General features: G+C 44.8%; 1 protein-coding gene and 1 long non-coding RNA gene across 3 annotated transcripts in view; one reads left to right on the top strand and one right to left on the bottom strand.

Annotated features, from left to right (window-relative positions):
• Positions 1-4,012: 4,012 nt before the first annotated feature.
• On the bottom strand, positions 4,013-9,892 carry LOC125643119 (uncharacterized). Its single transcript, XR_007358605.2, has 2 exons — positions 8,147-9,892; positions 4,013-7,059 (listed from the first exon to the last, which is right to left on the bottom strand). It is a non-coding gene; the product is annotated as an uncharacterized LOC125643119 (long non-coding RNA).
• Positions 9,893-9,925: 33 nt separating this feature from the next.
• Positions 9,926-20,079, top strand: part of GMPS (guanine monophosphate synthase) — a 62,647-nt gene continuing 52,493 nt past the window's right edge. For both annotated transcript variants that reach the window (XM_075132173.1, XM_075132172.1), the window contains exon 1: positions 9,926-10,089. In XM_075132173.1, the coding sequence (XP_074988274.1) occupies positions 10,063-10,089 (27 nt within the window). In that variant the 5' untranslated portion in view covers positions 9,926-10,062. The remainder of the gene's footprint in view (positions 10,090-20,079) is intronic.

The raw sequence follows: 20,079 nt of genomic DNA, 5'->3' as shown, positions 1-20,079 counted from the left end.
AAATGCAAATGGGTGACCAGTGGCCACAGATGCTGACACGCACCCTGGGGAGCCTGGTTCTTCATCCAAGTAAAGTCTGGCTATGAATGTTTCTAGAGCCCCCACAGCAGGTTTCTGTTTGGGGGCACATCAATGAAAAATAAAGAAGTAGTGAACAATTCAATTGTAAGAGCCAACACAGGCATATTACAATCTGAGTGGTTAAGAACTGGATATTGATATAAAAAAAAGTAGTCAGAAGGGTACTTTAAGAAGTGCAAGGGGACTGCCAGTCTCTCTGCTGGTGAGGCCATTATGTGAATACACATCCACTTTCTAATAATATCACTCATATCATTCGTATAATGTATTCCAGTGTCTCATTTTTAATATAGGAGACAAGGAATTTCTCAGCGGATACAGTTTCACCTAGTTGTCCTTCAACCATGCAGCTACATGTAAAACTGAATATATCAGAACCTTATAATTTGAAATGACTCAATATACTGGTATCTAGTATTAAAAGGGAGATAATACTGAACATTGCTCCCAGAGTATGCATATACCATGAAATAAGTTAGAAATCTGTAATACAGTGACATGTATGAAGAGCAGAAAAAGCAGTTATAAAATTATATTTTTAAGGATCTCTGATCAAGAAAAGACTAGCAGGACAGCATCTTTAAACATTTTAGATCGATATACAGTAGTATGAGCAAAAGTATGTAACATTTCCCACACACAATAAATTGCTACAATTAAGCAAGGAAAGATAAGCTAGACCTAATTTATAATAATATAGTAAAATTATGTGTTATTAAACAGTCATTGAAAGTTTAGTAATAATATTCTGTAGGCAGATCACTAAACTGATAATTAAGAACTAAAAAGACATTTCATATAGAGATGTCAAGGAAAAGCTGTAGCTGAACCAAATCAAATTACTTACTTTCTTCATTCTGTGAAGAGCTGTGTACATCAGTCATTGAAGAAGGATGTTTGAAATCTTTTTTCTAAGATAAATATTCTTGATATTTAAAAATATGACTACATTTGTGATGTCAGGTAACTAGTTAAAAAGGAAAAATTCTCCGGGAGAGGGTGTAACATGGAAACAATTTAATTAATAAAGTGTTAGGCAAACCTATCAAGACCTGCTACTGCCATTCATTGCAAACACATGGAGTCATATCCTGAGGGGAAGTGTGCTGTAGGGAGTCTGAGCACAGGATGGGGAGCTAGGAACTCTTGAGTTCTAATCTTTATTCTACCACTGACTTGTTTTGTTAATCTGGCCAAGTCACTTAACCTCTCTGGCCCAGATCCTCAAAGGTATTTAAGCTTCTAACTTCCATTAATTTCAATGAGGATTTGGGTCTCTGGGCCACCATCAGTAACACAGAGCTAATAAAACTTACCTACATCAGGGTTCATAGTAATTTGGTAATGTTTCCAAATGTAACTTAAGTAAGTGCTAAGTATTCATTGCCTCCCATTTTAGCAAAACTGTAAGATCATCATAAACACTAGGGTGTGGCCCAGATTTTGTGATAACTATAAAGTAGAATTCCTCTTACATACTAATTATACAGTCCTTACTACAAATCTTGTCTTGCAACTAGATAGAGTGAATGAAGGCTCTCCATCTTTATTAAGTGGATCTTATAACCTGAAATGCCTACTCCATGGGTCCATATGGGACCCATTTCCAATTGTTTCTTTAGAAGCCTCAAAAGGCATATAGAATAGTATTAGGAATGTCTATATATGGATAAACAAGATATAAGATATGGCTAACCCAAGCTAATCAATCTGTGATAGAAACCAAAATTATATGACTGGTAGCATCACTTATTATTAAGGTTCCCTGAAACTTTCCATTATAAGATCTGTTTTCAGCGAGTTACAACTTCGCCAAACTTTAGCTGTTCAGGCTGAAGTTTTCCATGGTGGTATCTACCTCAGGCTGCTATTTTTAAGTCTCAGACAAAATGGTTCAGCTGTTTTCAAGAATGACACTAGTACAACTAAGGAAAAATACATTGTTTTGCAATGTAAAAAAATTAATAAATCTGGCAACTTTTTCTTTGAGAAGCTCTAGCATTCCCATATTTTGTAGCTGGGACTTTAAATTTGGCAAAGAGGCTTTGTGTCAGGAATGTGCCTTTTGGTATTCCTGGGAAAATCTGTCCAAGTTATAAGCCTTTGCAAACTGAGATTTTTTTTTCAGATTCTCAGTAGAGATTTCTTAGGTTACCTCTACACATTAAACTTGGAATGTTACAGTTCCCAGCTCAAAGAGACATACCTGTCCTAGCTCTGATAGAGCTAGTGTGCTAAAAACAGAGCATAGCCATGATGGCACGGGCAGCAGGAGAGGCTAGCCACCCTGAGTACATACCCATCCAAGATGTTAAGTACTGCTCAGGGTGCCTAACCCCTGCTGCCTTTCATGCCAAAGTTGCTACACTCTATTTTTAGTGCACTAGCTCAGTCAGAACTAGCATGGAAATGTCTCTTCTAGCTGGGAATCACAACCCCAGTTCGAAGTGTAGACATACCCTTAGAGTTTAGCAGATAAAGACTGCTCACTGAGCATGTTCCGTCCCCTCACAACTCCAGCCAGGAGAGGCTGGGCATGGCAACAAAGAACAGGGAACCTGTCTCTCCAGTGGTCTTAATTACTTCCCTGTTATGTGCCCATTCAGTGTGGAGGAGAAAGCCAACTGACTTGAAAGCAAAGGGGACAACAGCTGGACTCAGGGAATGGGGGTGGAGAATAGATTGGGACAAGGAGCCTGGTGAGACTGGGAACAAAGATGGGGACTGGTTGGGCAAGGAGATTGGAACCAGGAGCCAGGTGATGGTGGGAAACTGCGATTGGCTGAGCAAAGAGATGGTGGCTGGATGGCAAGGGGAAGCTGGGTCTGGCTGAGAAAAGAGGCAGGTACTGGTTGGGCAAAGAGACTGAGCTTGGGATGGGGGAGGGGACACTGGAACTGGAAGCCACAGGGGGGAAGACTGTGAGCCACTAAAGAAAATGGGGTAGGGAGACTAGGAACCAGTTGGTGGGAGAGACAATGAAAGGAAAGAGGAGCCAGGGCTCGGGGATGACTGAAACTGGTTAGACAAGGAGACAGGAAATTGCGATGCATGGGGACGGAGGAGGGTGCAGGCTCTGGGGTAGGGCCGGAGGGGGGTGCAGGCTCTCCAGGGGCTGCGGTGAGGAGAGAGGACTCCCCCCAGCCCTCTCTCACTGCAGCAGCTTGGAGCCAGGGGAGAGCCGCCTCTCTCTGGCTGCAGCAGCTCCAGTAGGGCTGGGCTGAGGGAGGGGTTCCTCTTCCCCGGCTGCAGCAAGTCCGGGGCAGGTCTGTGTTGGGGTGCTCTCCCCTGGTGATGGCAAGTCCGGGGCAGGTCCATGCTGGGGCCGGCGGGGCTTAATAGGCAGCTGCGCGGCCACACAACTTAAAGGGAACTTAGGACAGGAGGGTATGCATCCATTACTAGAGAACATCCCCTTCTAGAACTTGGAATAGAACTCAAGATTCCCAAGCACTGGTATTATTAGTGCAGGGTATTACCATGACAGTAATTTAACCATACATTCCTTTATTAAATCCAAAGGCCAAATGGTACTCATACAGTTCTGGAACAGCCTTTCAAGGGAAGCAATCTGGACTGTTGAACAGCTGTGACCCCTCAGTTCTCCAACCTGGAGTGTCTTTTACATTGCTTCACTGTGAGAGTAACCACCCTTGGTCTGCTCACACACAGCCTCCATCATGTAATTTATTCACAGCTATAGTGTATGTAAATTATTCTCAGCTATGACCAGCCACTCTTGTACTGCGCTGCAGAGCAACACAATCAAATTCCCAGCCACAGGCTTCCCCCCAGAAATGTGCATCTTGTACTGCCCAGCCCTCTCCTGGACAACTCCAGCTCATATAAAGTCTGTCATTTTATTAATAATATGCACAAATCCTGTTATCTCAAATAGAATTTCCCCAACACTTCAATCCAAGCACACTGGTTTAGATAAAACAATGAAACAAGTTTATTAACTACAGAAAGATAGATTTTAAGTGATTACAGGTAATGAGACATAAAAGTCGGAACTGGTTACAAAGAAATAAAAGGTAAAAAGCAACTCACACCTAACTTAACAAGCTAAGTGATTTCAAAGCAAAAGTCTCTCTCACCATGTTTGGGCACTATTACTGGCTGAATTTCTTCTGCCAGGATCCCTCCCCAGTCCAATTATGCTTCTTGTGTTCTTCAAGTGTTGTCGATGCATGAGTAGAGATGAAGGGACAGCACTTTTGGAGCATCTGTTCCCCTTTCGTATACTTTGAAAATCATCACCAGCTGACATTCAGGAGACAGCAAGTCTGTGGTGCTGGGGGCCTCCAGCTGTTTCTTTGTCAAAAAATAGATTTCTTGCTCACACCCTTTTTCTTGCCAAAGAATGGCTGCTTAACCAGGTGCCAGTCCATTTGATTTTGTTGACACCTGGCTGAGGTGTCAGTTTGCCTTTTGTCTCTCAGGAACTGGTTTGTGCGTGCTTTTCTAAACTTGGAACACATCTCAGCAATGTCATGCCAGTAGAATTTTATAACTTTACATACAATGTTGCCACACACTTCACCAGGACAATAATGATCAGCAAATTATGAGTTTTCAAATGATACCTCACAAGGTACATTTTGTACAAAATTTATCATAGTTTTGTAAAAAGGGTGAACATAGGGATAGAGACTGTCACACTGTGTGTTTCTCATTTTCTGGGGGCCCAACTTGACATACCTTGGGTCTGATAGGCAGAAGTGTTGAGCACTCACAGCTGCTACTGAAGTCAATGGAAGCTGTGATTTGAACATCTAAAGTGGATATCAATCCTCTTGATAATTTTATATCAACTTATATTTTCAAGGCTATCAGTGCCCCCAGGTTGGTTCATCTGTAGGGGTAACTTCCACGTTTTTCAAACTTTCTAAGCAAAACTAACTTTTGGTCCCCATGAAGACCACAGAGCCCCTAACTAGAGCGACCTTAAATATAAAGGAAATTATCAGAATAAAGAAATATTTAACATGAAACATCTGAAAAAAAACCTCCTGCAAATTATGAAGATGACTTACTCCTTGAAGAGATTTCTTGAGGGAAAAGATTTACTTCCTTGTAATGAATACAAGAAAAAAAAAAGGGGGGGCAACGAGGCACCTCTAGTGAATAAAAGATAGAACTGCATGACTTGTATGCACAACATGGAGAAGGTCTTGTTTTCTTTGCTTTGGTCTAGCTTAGTCATGTGGTCTGTAGCCTGACCCTGAGAGGTGCTGGGCTGCTGCAATGAGTAATGGGGGCTGTAGCTCTAGGATTGGGCTTCTAATCAGTACACTTTAACTTGAGGTTTATGGCTTCCCCCCTTTAATCTGATTTTTAACCATGATTCTTTTTCTTAAAATTAGTAAGATTTTTTTTTTAAGTTTCAATGAAATTTCTAAGTATATTTAGACAGGTAACAGTATTAACCGGCAGCCCTCAGTTTGGCCACTTTTGCTAGTTGCTCAAACCTACCATCCACTCAACTAACCTCATTTTTCTATCTGTATGTCTCAATTTATACTGTTACGTTAACAAAACTGTCACAAACACACATTTTCTCTCTGCTAACTTTAGTGCTGAAGTTGTTACTGCTTTTTACTTCTCTTTTGACTAATACTGCTACTTTGAGATCAGTTCTTCTCCGATTCTTAAATTCTGTGGATTTCGTGAAAAATATATTTGGCTGGCGTGACCTGATTAAAATGTTTAGGGTAAAATAAACTTATACTATGATCCTTATAACAAAACCTTACTGGAATCTATGATATTATTTGCATTCTGTTAGAAAAGCAGGCTAATTCTAATTTATAATTCACTGAGGCCAGGATTTTACCCCAAATCTCCAAAGATGAAAAGTAATTAAATCTTCTCTCTGGGATGGTGTACCAGTGAAAGTTCTTATAATGAAAAATACTTGAGGACTGGGGAAAGTCCTTTTCTAAAAGGGTATTTAATAAAGAGATTCCCAGAAAAATTGTCTATTGATTAAAGTACCAAAGTCTTCCTCTCTTTACTATATTAATTTGAGCCCATTTTAGGGTAAAAGTGACGTCAACCTCAAGTTGAAAAATCGTAAGCCAGTGTCAAATATAACTATTGGCTTTAAAATCATCTGATTTTAAAAATTATTTTTGGATTCTTTATATTTTTCTCTATATATCATGTTTTCAAACTATTCTCCACAATTATGAGGGCTAGATTTCTATTTATTTATTTTAATTGAAGGCTGAGATTCTCATGTAATCAAATTATTCCAGGAGCTGGAGATTTTAGAATAGTACCAAATATAAGAAGACATATGATAAAATCGTGTGAATTGGCAACACTGCCTGTATTAAATTTCTATCATTGCTTTGGGCAGGCCAGGAGTACTCAGTTGTCCATGTAGATTAGTTGTGCAAGGAACATAAGTAACCCACATTGCTGAGTGTGCACAGAAGTTGCAGAGTCTGAGCAATGTGTGGAAATACCTTTTGTCCCACAACTCTGGTTCAGACCTCAATGCACAGGCTTGAGAAAAGTTGACTTTGAAGTTTTTTGGGGGAGCTCGAATTGAGTTACAACTGTTGCATCCCATAGTTCTCCTTCACCACATTTTGGGGGCATAGAAACAGCCTGAATTCAGAATTTGACATCAAATGTGTAAACGGACCAAAACAAAAACAAAACAAAAAAAGGGCTCATTTCAAGCATCAAATCAATAAATAAAAATATTTAGCAAATTTAGAAATAAGAGTCAAAAGCAAATACAATGCTAGGACTTATAATTAATAGGCTTTGTAATTAGTATGCATTCGAACATTTATTTACTAGTAACTGAATACATACTAATTACAAATGTTATTAGCAAGACTACTATTAATATGAGGAACAATGTACCCCAAATATGCATAATGATGATATAATTCCATTGAGGAGGTTCTGATGGCATCGTCAATTATGCTCAAGTAGTCTGTAAATTTCATGAAAAACCTGAGATGGAAAGAGAATCTTAATTTATGCATAGCTAGTCAGTGCACTTCTTAAGCAATAAGACATGCTAGTCTAAGGAATTCTTGCCTCCAAACTTGGGCCCCAATGCTGAAAGGCACGTGCTTAACTTTACTCATTGTGAGTAGTGCTGCTGAAGCCAATGAGACTATTATGCCTATTCTGAAACGTCTGAAAAAGCAGCATTAATGTATAATACTGGAGGCAGAGGGAGTGGATAAGATGTTATGGTATAAAAGCATGACAAGAATTTGGGATGGCTCTATTACTCACAAGAGGTGAAGCAAAGGGTGAGTTATATAGGTCACCCCAAATGAGTGCCAATAAAACCCTTATAACGCATTATGTATTCAGCATATCGTCATTACACAAAAAAGTGTTCATACTGTACCTACAACAAGGGGGCCTTGGGACCATGAATGGGACTCCTAAGTACTACCACAATACAAATAAATAACCTCAAAAAATAACCCAAGATAGTTTTTCTACTATTATTATTACACAATAAGGCCCTGATTCTACAAATACTTTGATTATGCTTAATTTTCCTGCCCTGAGTAGTCCTACTGAAGTCAGTGAGGGCTAATTTGTGCCTAAGTATTTGTAGGATTGGGGCCTAGGTTCCTAAATGGGATAGAAGAAAGTACTGCATATCCATTGGAAAGTTGGAAATACAGCTGGATGAAAAATTTAAAAACTTATTTTCATCTTCCCCCAAAAAGTTAAACTTTAAACTATTTTAAACACTTTAAACTTTCATCTTAAAGTGTTCAGAATAGAGCCATCTGTTTGTTTTTAAGTTTTTATGAATATTTAAAAATAGTTTTCAAAACATATATAAAAATTACCATTTGAAAAATATCAAAAAAGCATTTTTTCAAAAAATAAAAAACTTTCACTTTTCTTTTCAACAAAGAAAACTTTTCATTTAAAAAAAAAAAAAAAAAAAAAAAAAACTTTGGCCAGATGTAGTTGGGAATCTCCCTGTAACAATCGTATATGTTTCTGCTTTTAGAACTTGTAGGTTGAAAGATATCAGACGATATGTGCTAGAATGTGTGGAACATACCTGTTTGCCGTGTTTTTGTTGCCAGGTTGGCCCCAGGATATTAGAGACACAAGATGGGTGAGGTAATATATTTTATTGGACCGACTTCTGTTGGTGAAAGATACACGCTTTTGAGCTACACAGAGCTCTTCTGTTCCATACGAGGCAGCTATCAGCATTCCAGGACTGAATATGGCCCATCCTTTACTACAGACTGGTGTGAACTGTGAGAGAAATTTTTATTTCCAGGGGAAAAGGAGGAAACATTTTGTGATAGGTTGATTTTGGAGGAAAATGGCAGCCCTTGGAAGTTACTCAGAGTTCTGGAATGTTAGAAATAGCAGCAGGTATTTTGTGGCCTGAGTGCAGGTGAGAAAGCAAAGTTCCATGTTAAATGCAGGTTATCACATAGATATCACCACATCAGCTAATTTATATTTAAATAGAATACTGATGCTTGTTAAATTGACTAACAACATTAGTTTCTATGTTTCAGAGTAGCAGCCGTGTTAGTCTGTATTCGCAAAAAGAAAAGGAGGACTTGTGGCATCTTAGAGACTAACAAATTTATCTGAGCATAAGCTTTCCTGAGCTACAGCTCACTTCATCAGATGCATCCGATGAAGTGAGCTCACGAAAGCTTATGCTCAAATAAATTTGTTAGTCTCTAAGGTGCCACAAGTCCTCCTTTTCTTTATTAGTTTCTATGGTTTTTTGCATCTTGAAATCTGGTACACTGTCATATACTGCTAATTGCAGGGGGAAGACCCTTAACATCTGATATGTATTTTGAAATTTTTAAAGACTTCTAAGGGTTTCATTTATTCTACGCCGCCTCCCACCCCGCACTTTTCTCTTTTTACATGTGCTTTAACTGATCGTTACTTTCCCTTGCCGCCCTCAAGCTCTTCCACTCCGCCTAGACAATTGTAGACAGTCCATTAAAAGCCACGCTCAGGACCTAGCAGTTTCCAGTTTCATTAGTCTCTCTTCTTTTCCTTTTCCTATCTGTAAGTTATCTAGCTGTACACAGAAGCAACAGCAGCACAACAGAGCCTCTACCTGCCGCTTGCCGGGGAGCTCAGCTCTGCAGCGGTTCGGTGCGTGGAGCCCGGCGCAGGCAGCCCTCCCAAGCGCGGTCAGTCTCCCCTGGTTTGCCACTCACCGCTGGTTAGGCAGGTCTGTCCAAGTTGGAGGCACGGAGAGGCCCGCGCGCGCCTGTACTTGGGCTTTCAGGCGGGGTAGAAGGGTCTGGAGCGAGATGGCGCCTCCATCACGAGCGCTTGTTGCGAGAGGCACCCCGGCCCCTGGTCTCGCAGGCGCAGAGGCCCGGCGTAGGGGATTAATGAAGCCCGTCAGCCCAGACAGTGGGACCACCCTGAGAGACAAGGGAAACCTCTGCAATGAGGCATAGAAAAGCAGACGGGATGAAGGAAGCAGGGCCAAGGGAAGACGGGGGGCGAGGGGTTATGGTGCCAGGGCAGCTCCTCCCAGGACCCCAGCTAGAGGGAACGCCGAGAGGCTGGCAGCCGCGCTGTGCACAGGCCGCTCGCCGACAGCCCTTCGCTCCGCTAAACCCAAACCAGCCGTTAACGTTCCCCACGCGGAGCCGAGCCGCTCGCGCCGCTGGGCCGAACGAGGGACTCCGCGCTCCTCCCCTTCAGTCCCCCGGCTGCAGGAGCGGAACGGACCGCCTCGCCTCGCCTCGTCTCGCCTGCCCCTCCGGAGGCGGTGGCGGCGGCAGCAGCAGCAGGAGGAGGGAGCGGGGCGGTGCTGGGGCCGGCTCCTCCCAGTGGCGGGAGAGGGGGAGCGGAGGCGCACACGGGCAGGATTAGCTCATCTCGGCGGCGGCGGCTCCTCGGCAGCCTCGTCCTGCTTCGGGCGCCCTCTCCTTGTCCCCGGCCGTGAGGCGCGGCGGCCCGTCCCCAGCCGGCTCCATGGCTCTGTGCAATGGAGAGGCCAAGGTCAGTGCCGCGGCGGGAGCCCCGGAGCGAGCGCGCTGCCCCTTTCCCCCTGCAGCCCGGGCCGCGCGGCCGCTCGCCCCAGGACACTCCCCACGCCGGGCCTGCCAGCCTCCTCCGGGGCGCTTTGTGCGCTCCGCGCCCAGGCCCTTCCTCGGGTTCCCGCCCAGGATCACCCGCAGCGAGACCGCCCCCAGCGCGGGGAGCTCGCTGCCACCCTGATGTGAGTCCCCGGCCGGACTCCCTGCAGCGGGAGGAAGCGCCGCCCGGGGCACATGGTACAGGCAGCGGGGGAGGGGGCATCGTGCCTGGCGCTCGCAACCTCCAGCGCAGGCAGCAGCACCGCTGGGGGAAGGGGGCAGTGGAGGGGACATTTGGCTGTAGCTGCCCTGCGCAGCGCCCGTGTCTTCCCCCGGCCGGGGCTTTGCATGATCGCTGTTGCCGCTTGCCCCCCACAGGTGCCCCATGAGGGCGGGGTAAAGGGGAGAAGGAGGAACACTGGTGCCCCCGCTGTGTTAGCTGCAGGTTGGGGGAAGCCGCGCAAGTGTCCAGCCGTTGAGCCTTTCCACTGTCCAGCCCAGGGATTTGGCATGAGAACAGTAGAGGTGCCAGCAGCACACCCACTCCCCGCCTGAGTGTGGTGGAGTCTGGGTGCCCCACGCAGTGGATGGGGGGAACAGCACACTTGCCTCCAGTGCTTTCCCCATGTTGCTGGCTTGAGGCAGGGGTCCCCATTGCTGGATTGAGCGTGGCTCCCAAGAGTCCTGGTCTTTTCCTTTCTCCATCCTTCCACTGGGGAAAAGAGCACAGATTTCCCCATCTCCAACCTTCCCAATATCTGTTTGCTCAATAGCTTTGTACAAATGATAATCCCACAGTGCGGACAAAATAGTCTTTTCTCAGTTTTCTGAGCCAAAAGCTGCTGTTCCCTTAGCATAGCAAGTAGACTGAATAATATTCCTCCCAGCTCCTGGGGGAAGGGTACCTCTTGCTCTCCCAGTTTTTGTAGGTGGTGCCCAACCTGAATTTACAGTGAAGTTATGATTTAGTCATGCATAGGTTGTTGGATATGGTGCAGGGGTATCTATGGTTGCAGTTTAATGGCATGTGGGAGGCCAGATTAAATGCTTGGACCCTTCTGGCCTTTAACACTACGAATCTATGAAATAAAGCAGAAAACGTTGAATATAGTGGATGCTTTGTGATCCCTGGGGCTTAATGGGGAGGGGTAGTGTCTGGTATTTCATAGCCCATGATCTTCATGAAGGGATTGGGAATTAACTATCAGATTTTTATGAGCCCCCTGTACAGTACTGCCGCAAAACCTCTGAATGTAAAGAGCTGCATGTGCCTGGTTCCTCTGCTGTTTCTATTACTCATAGGCCTTGAGGATGTATAGGGCAGGAAATTCACAGTGACTTCATTATAGCTCAATTCCAATTCAGAGGAGCTTTACTTCAGTTTACCTTTTTTTTATTTTTAACTAGCTTACTCGTTTCCGCCAAGTGTGTTAAAGCTATCACAAGCACATTAGCACTATATAATTAAAGTTTCCTTATTTCTTCTTTTTGATCCTTTAATTTTATTTTGTCTTAACTAGAAAACAAGACAGTTCTATTAATAATACTTTATATTTGTATAGTGCTTTGATCCTGAAGAATCCCATAATGCTTTAAAAATTTTGGTCCCAGTGCTGCAGCCAGTTCCATGTGAGAGATGCCTGTGGAGGCCCTGTTGACTTCTTTGGAGATCAGTGCTTTTGTATTTGCAGCAATGGGATGGGAGTGTGAGTTCTCATGATTGGAATGCCTTTTCTAATGATTCAGGACCACACTTCGACAATAAATAATATTCAGCGTAGCGTATTACAGACAGTAATTCATGAACTCAGGTAATGTACATAAGAGCTTAAGTCAAAATGTATTTCACTTGGTTTTGTCTCTACTGATGGATTCACATTTATATACTTAAGTTTTAGGGGTATAACTATATTTGTTAGGGTGTGAGATTTTTGCTGACACAGGTACACCATTATAAAGGTACTTTATACTGGGACATCTTATTTTAGTTTCCAAACCAGAATAAGCTTTGCTGATGTAACTGTGTCCATACTAGGTTTGAGTATTTTTGCCACTTTATACCAGTGCAGATAAAGCAGCAAAAGTTTCTGCTGTAGACAGCCTCAAAGGGCATTGCTACGCTCCCCTCCCCTGCACATTCCTCTATTTCCTACTAGGGGTCACACCTAGTTTTTTGACAAAAATGGGCATTTTTCCAGTTTGCTCTTGCCAGCTGATGATCATTTGGCAAGAGCAAATGGGACAAATGCCCAGTTTTGCCAAAAAAGTTGGGATGGCTGGGACAGAGCTTAAAAAAGGGACTGTCCGAGGCAAAATGGGACATCTGGTCACCCTATGCAAGGCCCATCTTTTATCCCTTGTCTATGAGGAAATGAAGTATAGCATAGGATTAGGTAATGGTGGCCTGGGTCTGGGGAGGTAAGTGTGGGGTTGATTAATTTGTTGTATTAATGTTGTTGCTGGGTTAGTTGACTTGATCTGCGGTAACTGATGGGTCTGTTTCATTTATGTATATTTTAAAAAGATTTTCAATGGTGACAAGAACATTGGATAGGTGCTCTTCTATTGTACTATGTAAAAGTCCAGATACATTTTTTATAGCTTTCTTAACCAAAATAAAACCTACACTAGCTTGAAAAGACCGTCCAAAACTCAGTTTTGGCTTGTTTAAGCCCCTGATTTCAATAGGAGCTGTGGGTGTTAGAACCTGTGTTTAGTCAGGCAACTTATTTAGGCACCTGAATATAAATTCAGGTGCCAGAGTTTAGGCATTCAAGTATGAATTCTTTGGTCTGAGCTACTCAGATTTGCTGCTGAGTACTGCATAAACTTAAAACTGGGTTAATAGAAGTCTTGCAATATAGCGTATATGTATAAAATGTCTCTGCAACATTACACACTTTAACACTGTGTTGGGGTGTTTGTGTGTATGTATGTGTATATATATTTATGAACAATATTCAGAAATTGAGAGAAGTTGATGAGTAAGACATTTGTAATTGATTTGTATATATATTTATGTACTTAAGCAGCAGTTCATGTTTTCTGCAAGGCTAGTTTACATTTAAAAAAATTGACCACAATATTAATTAATAGAACAAAGACTGTTTCAGAACTGCCATGAGAGAGTTAATATAAGGCAGTTTGGGTAGGGGATCAAACTTCACAGGGCTGTAACTGATGATAATGTAATTTCAATATATTGATTCTGAATTTCAACTTTTGAATGTCTTAGGATTCAGAATTCTTAGATTTTTGTCTGTGAAACTGCCAGCAAATTCAAGTCATAAGATGACTATTTTGTAGAAGGGCAATGGGTCTGTTTGGCTGATAGCCCCTGACATTTTCCACATATGATATGGTATTTAATATGAACTCTTGTGTCTTAAATTAGTAGAATAGAAATATTTAATATCCCAAGAGAGATGAAAAGGCCCTGTTGTATTTTTGCTCTGTACTACCTCTTCACCCTCCCCATGCTTTTCTGTTGTTTTATTAACTAAAGCTTCCTTTATCTAATTTGTATTTGAGATCTCTTATTTTTAGCCAAGATGTAAATCAATGAATAAGATTCTGTCCTAACTTAAACACACATGCAGTCCCATTGCTGTCATGGTGCCATATTTAGAATTAATATGTGAGTTAGACTAACTTAGATTTGCACCCCATTAGAGCTACGTACAGTTGCTTAATGAATTCAGAATTACCTGTCAAAGGCCTAAAGCTGCTTTTCTATTTTTTGCATGTATGTTAAATGCAAATACTACAGGAACATATATAAGAATGTAGGTTTTAAAGAGACATTATTAAGGGCACAAGATCAAACTATCCCAACACATGGGAAAATAAGAAGTATAGTAAGAGACCACTGGCTTAACCGGGAGATCTTCAACAACCTGAAACTCAAAAAGAGTCATACAAAAAGTGGAAACTAGGTCACATGACAAAGGATGAATATAAAAAAAACAACAGAAGCATGTAGGGACAGAATGGAAAAGGCCAAGGCAAAAAATGGGATTAAACTAGCTACGAACATAGAGAGTAACAAGAAAACATCTTATAAATACATTAGAAGTAAGAGGAACACCAAGGACAGGGTAGGCCCATTATTCAGCGAGGAGGGAAAGACAATAACAGAAAACGCAGCAATGGCCAGTGTTAAATAAATGCCTTTTTTGTTTCCATTTTCACAAAAACAGTTAGCAGTGATTGGATGACTAACATACTGAACATCAGTGTAAATGGTGCAGGATCTAAGGCTAAAATAGGGAAAGAACAAATTAAGAATTACTTAGTCAAGTTAGATTTCCTCAAGTCAGCGGGGCCAGATAAATACATCCTAGAATATTTAAGGAACTGGCTGAAGAGATCGCCGAGCCATTAGCAGTTATCTTTGAGAACTCATGGAGTTTAGAAGAGATCCCAAAGGACTGGAAAAGGGCAAATATAGTACCTATTTGTAAAGAATAAGGATAACGCAGGGAATTAGAGACTAGTCATCTTAACTTTGGTACACAGAAACATAATAGGGTAAATAATTAATTTGTAAGTACCTAGAAGAAAACAAAGTGGTAAGTAACTGTCAACATGAATCTGTCAAGAACAAATCATGTCAAACCAACCTAATATCTTTCTTTGGTAGGGTAACAAGTCTTGTGGATAAGGGGAAGCAACAGATGTGATGTATCTCTATTTTAGTAAGGCTTTTGATACTCTCTCATGTGAACATCTCATAAACTAAAGAAATATAGCTTCGATGAACCTACTATAAGGTGGTGCACAACTGGTTGGAAAACTGTACTCTTGAGTAGTTATCAATGGTTCACTGTCAAGGTGAAAGGATACATTTGAGAGGTGTCCCATAGGTATTTGTCCTGAGTCCAGTTCTGTTCAATATCTTCATAAACGTTTTGGATAACGGCATAGAGAGTACACTTATGAAGTTTGTGGCTGATGCCAAGCTGGGAGGGGTTGCAAGTGCTTTAGAGGACAGAATTAGCAGTCAAAATAATCTTGACAAATTGGAGAAGTGGTCTGAAATAAATAGGATGAAATTCAATAAGGACAAATGCAAAGTACTACACATAGGAAGGAATAGCCAATTGCACAAATACAAAATGGGAAATGATAACCTAGGAAAGACTACTGCAGAAAAGGGATCTGGGGGTTACAATGAATCACAAAAAAATATGAATCATCAGTGTAATACTGTTTCAAAAAAAGTGAACATCATTCTGGGATGTATTAGCAGGTGTGTTGTGGGCAAAACACGAGAAGTAATTCTTCCACTCTGTTCAGCGTTGATAAGGCCTCAACTGAAATATTGTGTCCAGCTCTGGGCACCAAACTACAGGAAAGATGTGGACAAACTGAAGAAAGTCCAGAAAAAAGCAACAAAAATTATTAAAGATGTAGAAATGAGAAAAGATTAAAAAACTGGATTTATTTAGTCTGGAGAAGAGAAGACTGAGGGGGGACATAAGTCTTCAGATACATACAAGGTTGTTATAAAGAGGATGGTGATGAACTGTTATCCTTAATCACTGAGGACAGAACAAGAAATTATGGTCTTAAATTGCAGCAAGGGAAATTTAGGTTAGACATTAGGAAAAACTTCCTAAGTGTAAGGGTAGTTAAGCACTGGAAGAAATTACCTAGGAAGGTTGTGGAATCTGTAACTGGAGGTTTTTAAGAACAGGTAAGGCCAGGGATGCTTTAGTTAATACTTAGTCCTGCCTCAGAGCAGAGAACTGGACTAGATGAACTATTGAGGTCCCTTTTAGTCCTAGATTTCTGTGATTCTAAGAATGACATTTTAACTCCAAAACTGCAGGAAATACAGATTTACATTCCCACCACAATTTAAATTCTAAACTGTGTTATTCTGAAATTGACTTCTAAATACATAATACTGAGCAAAGTAGAAGCATCGGATATTAAGCATCAGATGGGTTTTTTAGCTCCTAGGGAGGAAGGATGGCCTTGCAGGTAAAGCACTGAACTGGGACTTGGATGTGTTTGATTCAGTTCACATAGACTTGTTGTGTGATGTAGAGTGAGTCACTTAATCTCTCTGTGCCTCAATTCCTCATTTTTAAAATGAGGATAATACTTCATTACCTCACAGGGAGCTATAGAAGTACCCAGATAGATGGACATCAGACTGATACTTCTTCTGCATGTTATCTGATCCAGAAGTCTTATCTGTGATCTTCCAAGACCTGTGCAGTTTGTCAGCAAGAAACAAAAGTTCTTGTTTGGGCCTCTGTGCATGTGTTACCTATCTTCTTCCAGCAACAGCTGTTGTCTTCAACACTTTCTCTTGCGCTATATGTTGGTGTATGAACTCTTAATAATCTACTTCTCTTGTAATTTGTGTGTCCTGTCAAAAGAAGTTAAACTAGTACTGGTGTTTAAATTGATGGTTTGGGAGGGTAATTGTCATAGTTGGCCCAATCTGGCGCGACCACCACCCGGGCGATGATACCATCTTCACCTATGTCCAGATGGAGGATGATTGGTCATGCCACTCCCGGTTGGACCGAATTTATTTATCACGCTTCCATCTGGCACGGGCCCACACCTCCAGCATTTGGCCAGCCCCGTTCTCGGATCACCACTTGGTGACCATGATGGCTTTCCTCAGCTCGATGAGGCCAGGGCCTGCCTATTGGCATTTCAGCAACAGCTTGCTGGAGGATGTGGGTTTTGTGGCATCCTTCCGGGAGTTCTGGTGGGGGCAGCGGTGCGCCTTTCGCTCCACATGGCGGTGGTGGGATGTGGGGAAGGTGCATGCACGGCTGTTCTGCCGAGACTATACTTGGGGCACCAGCTGGTGGAGGGATGCGGTGATAGGGCAGTTGGAGCGGGAGGTCTTGGAGCTGGAGAGGTGTCTGGCCTCCGGCCCCGAGGATCCACCCCTCTGCACAGTGTACCAGGAGAAGCGGGAGGAGCTCTGGGCCCTGGAGGACCATCAGGCCCGGGTGCCTTTGTTCAATCCTGCATCCATCTCCTTCGGGAGATGGATCGTGGCTCCCACTTCTTCTATGCCCTGGAGAAAAAGAGGGGGGCCAAAAAGCATGTCATCTGACAGAGGATGATGCCCCCATCATGGATCCGGAGGAGATGAGTGGAAGGGCCAGGGCCTTGGCCTTTTATGTCAGCCTCTTCTCCCCGGACCTGACTGACGCAGGGTGCTCTGGACTTAACTTCCAACGGTCAGCGTGGGTGACTGAGACCGGCTGGAGCTGCCTCTTGCTTTTGCTGAGCTCTCAGAAGCCCTCTGTCTCATGCCCACCAACAAATCCCTGGGCATGGACGGGCTGATTGTGGAGTTGTACCGCATGTTCTGGGACGTCCTTGGCCCGGACCTCGGCACCATCTGGGCCAAGTCCCTGGAGAGCGGGGTCCTCCCTTTGTCATGCAGGCGAGCCATACTCGCTTTACTGCTGAAGAAGGGGGACCTCCACGACCTTCGGCACTGGCATCCCTTCTCGCTCCTCAGCATGGACTACAAGGTCGTAGTGAAGGCCATCTCGCTGCAGGTTGGGTCCATGCTGGCGGACATGGTCCATCCTGACCAGACCTACACTGTCCTGGGCCGGACCATCTTTGATAATCTGTACTTGGTCTGGGATCTCTTGGAGCTCGGGTGAAGGGATGGTGTTTCATTAGCCCGCCTGTCCCTGGACCAGGAGAAGGCATTCAACAGGATGGACCATGGTTATCTCCTGGGCACTCTGTGGGCGTTCGGCTTTGGGCCCCAGTTCGTGGGCTGTCTCCAGGTGCTGTACGCTGACGCGGAGTGTCTGGTCAGGCTCAACTGGACCCTGACCGAGCTGGTCAGCTTTGGGCGGGGAATGCGGCAGGGATGCCCCATCTTGGATCAGGTGTACTCTCTGGTGATTGAGCCCTTCCTCTGTCTCCTCCGCCGGAGGTTGACGGGGTTGGTGCTTTGGGAGCCGGAGCTGTGGCTGGTGCTGTCAGCGTATGCCGACGTCGTGCTCCTCGTGGTCCAGGACTCAGGCGACCTGGTGGGGGTGGAGGCCTGCCAAGCCATCTATTTGGCGCCTTCTTCACCCGGGTCAACTGGATCAAGAGTTCTGACCTTGTGGTTGGGGATGGGTGGCAGGCAAGTTCCCTCCCACCCGTGCTTCAAGTCATCTGGTGGAGTACGGGTCCACTGCTCTATCTTGGCGTTTACCTTTCTGCCACACATCCTTCTCCGCCGGAGAACTGGCAGGACTTGGAGGCCAGGGTGGGTGAGTGGCTGCAGAGATGGACAGGACTCCTCCGGTGCCTTTCCCTGCAGGGGTGGGCACTGGTACTGAACCAACTAGTCCTGTCCATGCTCTGGCACTGGCTCAACACCCTGAGCCCACCTCCGGAGATCTTGGCCTGGCTGCAGAGGGTAGCTCTGGAGTTCTTCAAGCCAGGACTGCACTGAGTCTCTGCAGGGGTCTTGAGTCTTCCCCTGGAGGAGAGAGGGCAGGGCCTCGTCTGCCTTCGCAGCCAGGTCCATGTCTTCCGCTTCCAGGCCCTGCAGAGACTCCTTTATGGTGTGGCGTGGAGCACATTGGCACACACCTTCCTCCGCCGCCTCCAAGGGCTCCGATAAAACCAGCAGCTCTTTTTTCTCCACCTGAGGGGTCTTCCGTGAGACCTCTCCGAGCTGCCGGTCTTTTACCAGGACCTCCTCCAGACCTGGAAGTTGTTCTCAGCGACCAGGTCTGTTGTGGCCACTGAGGGGGGCAAACCTCCTCGCGGAGCCCCTGCTACACAGCCCCAACCTACATGTGCAGGTGGCGGAGTCCCCCTCAGTGCGCCCTTGGTTGGTCCTGGCAGAAAACACCAGAACCAGAGACTTCCTGGACCACGACAAGGGGTACTAGGTAGATCCCCGTGTGCTCGGTTGACGCATGGGGCTCTCCACTCTCCTAACCCCCCTGCACTTACTCCAAGAGGTGGGGGTTGCCTTGTCGCCCACGTCTCTCATTTTCCTACAGCGGGCTATGCAAGAGGGAGCTCCTCACCCCGGGCCTATTGGACCTTTTTATCGGGCCCCTGTTCTCTGAGCTCCCCGGCTTCCCCACTCCCATACTTAGAGCCGGCTGCGTGCTCTGCAGCCGGTTCGCTTCTGAACCGCAACCAGAGACCAACTGTACACGCTCGTACTCCACACGTTGGATTTCCTCATCCTCGTGTCCTGCCCCAACACCAGATGGCGGGACTACTTACTACCCGTGCAGGGTACGGAGCCCCGGTGGACCAGCCTCTACTCCACCTTGGTCCCACAGCCTGCCGGGGATACCGGTTGGTGGCTCCTTCATGGAGCCATGAGCATGGGCATGTACCTAGCGCGGTTCAGCCCCATTCCTGAGGCCTGCCCCTTCTGTGGCATGAGGGAGAACCTGGGGCATGCTTACCTTGAATGCGCCAGGTTGCAGCTGAGGTTCTGGCTGCACTTTTCCCACACTTGTTCATTTTCACACAAACTGTTCGTGGCCGCACAAAGTTGTGAGACCTCCTCGTCAACCTCTTCCTGGCCCTAGCTAAGGTTGCCATTTATAACACCAGGAGGAGGATGCTGGACGAGGAGGTGCTCTACGACTGTGGGGCCTATTTCTGGTCTTCCCTAGTCTCTTGGCTCCGGGCAGAATTCCACTGGGCAGTGTCCACTGGCTCCCTAGACACCTTTGAGGAGCAGTGGTCGCTGTCCGGGGTCCTCTGCTCGGTGTCTCCCCATCCGGTACCCTTGTTTTGAACCTCTGACCACCACTCCTGACCCTGTTTTTCATTAGTTGTCCCCAGTCTTCGTTTGGAACCCAGGTCCAGTGGTCCCTCCTGCTAGGCTGGGGGGGTGGGGAGGGGAGCCTTTAGAAGTGGGCGGGCTTGCGCCAACCCACCTCCCAGG

Source organism: Caretta caretta, chromosome 9, assembly GCF_965140235.1.
Source record: "Caretta caretta isolate rCarCar2 chromosome 9, rCarCar1.hap1, whole genome shotgun sequence".
In the NCBI taxonomy this organism is placed as follows: Eukaryota; Metazoa; Chordata; order Testudines; family Cheloniidae; genus Caretta; species Caretta caretta.
Note: the sequence above shows the minus strand (reverse complement) of the source record. Positions and strands in the feature narration are given on the sequence as shown.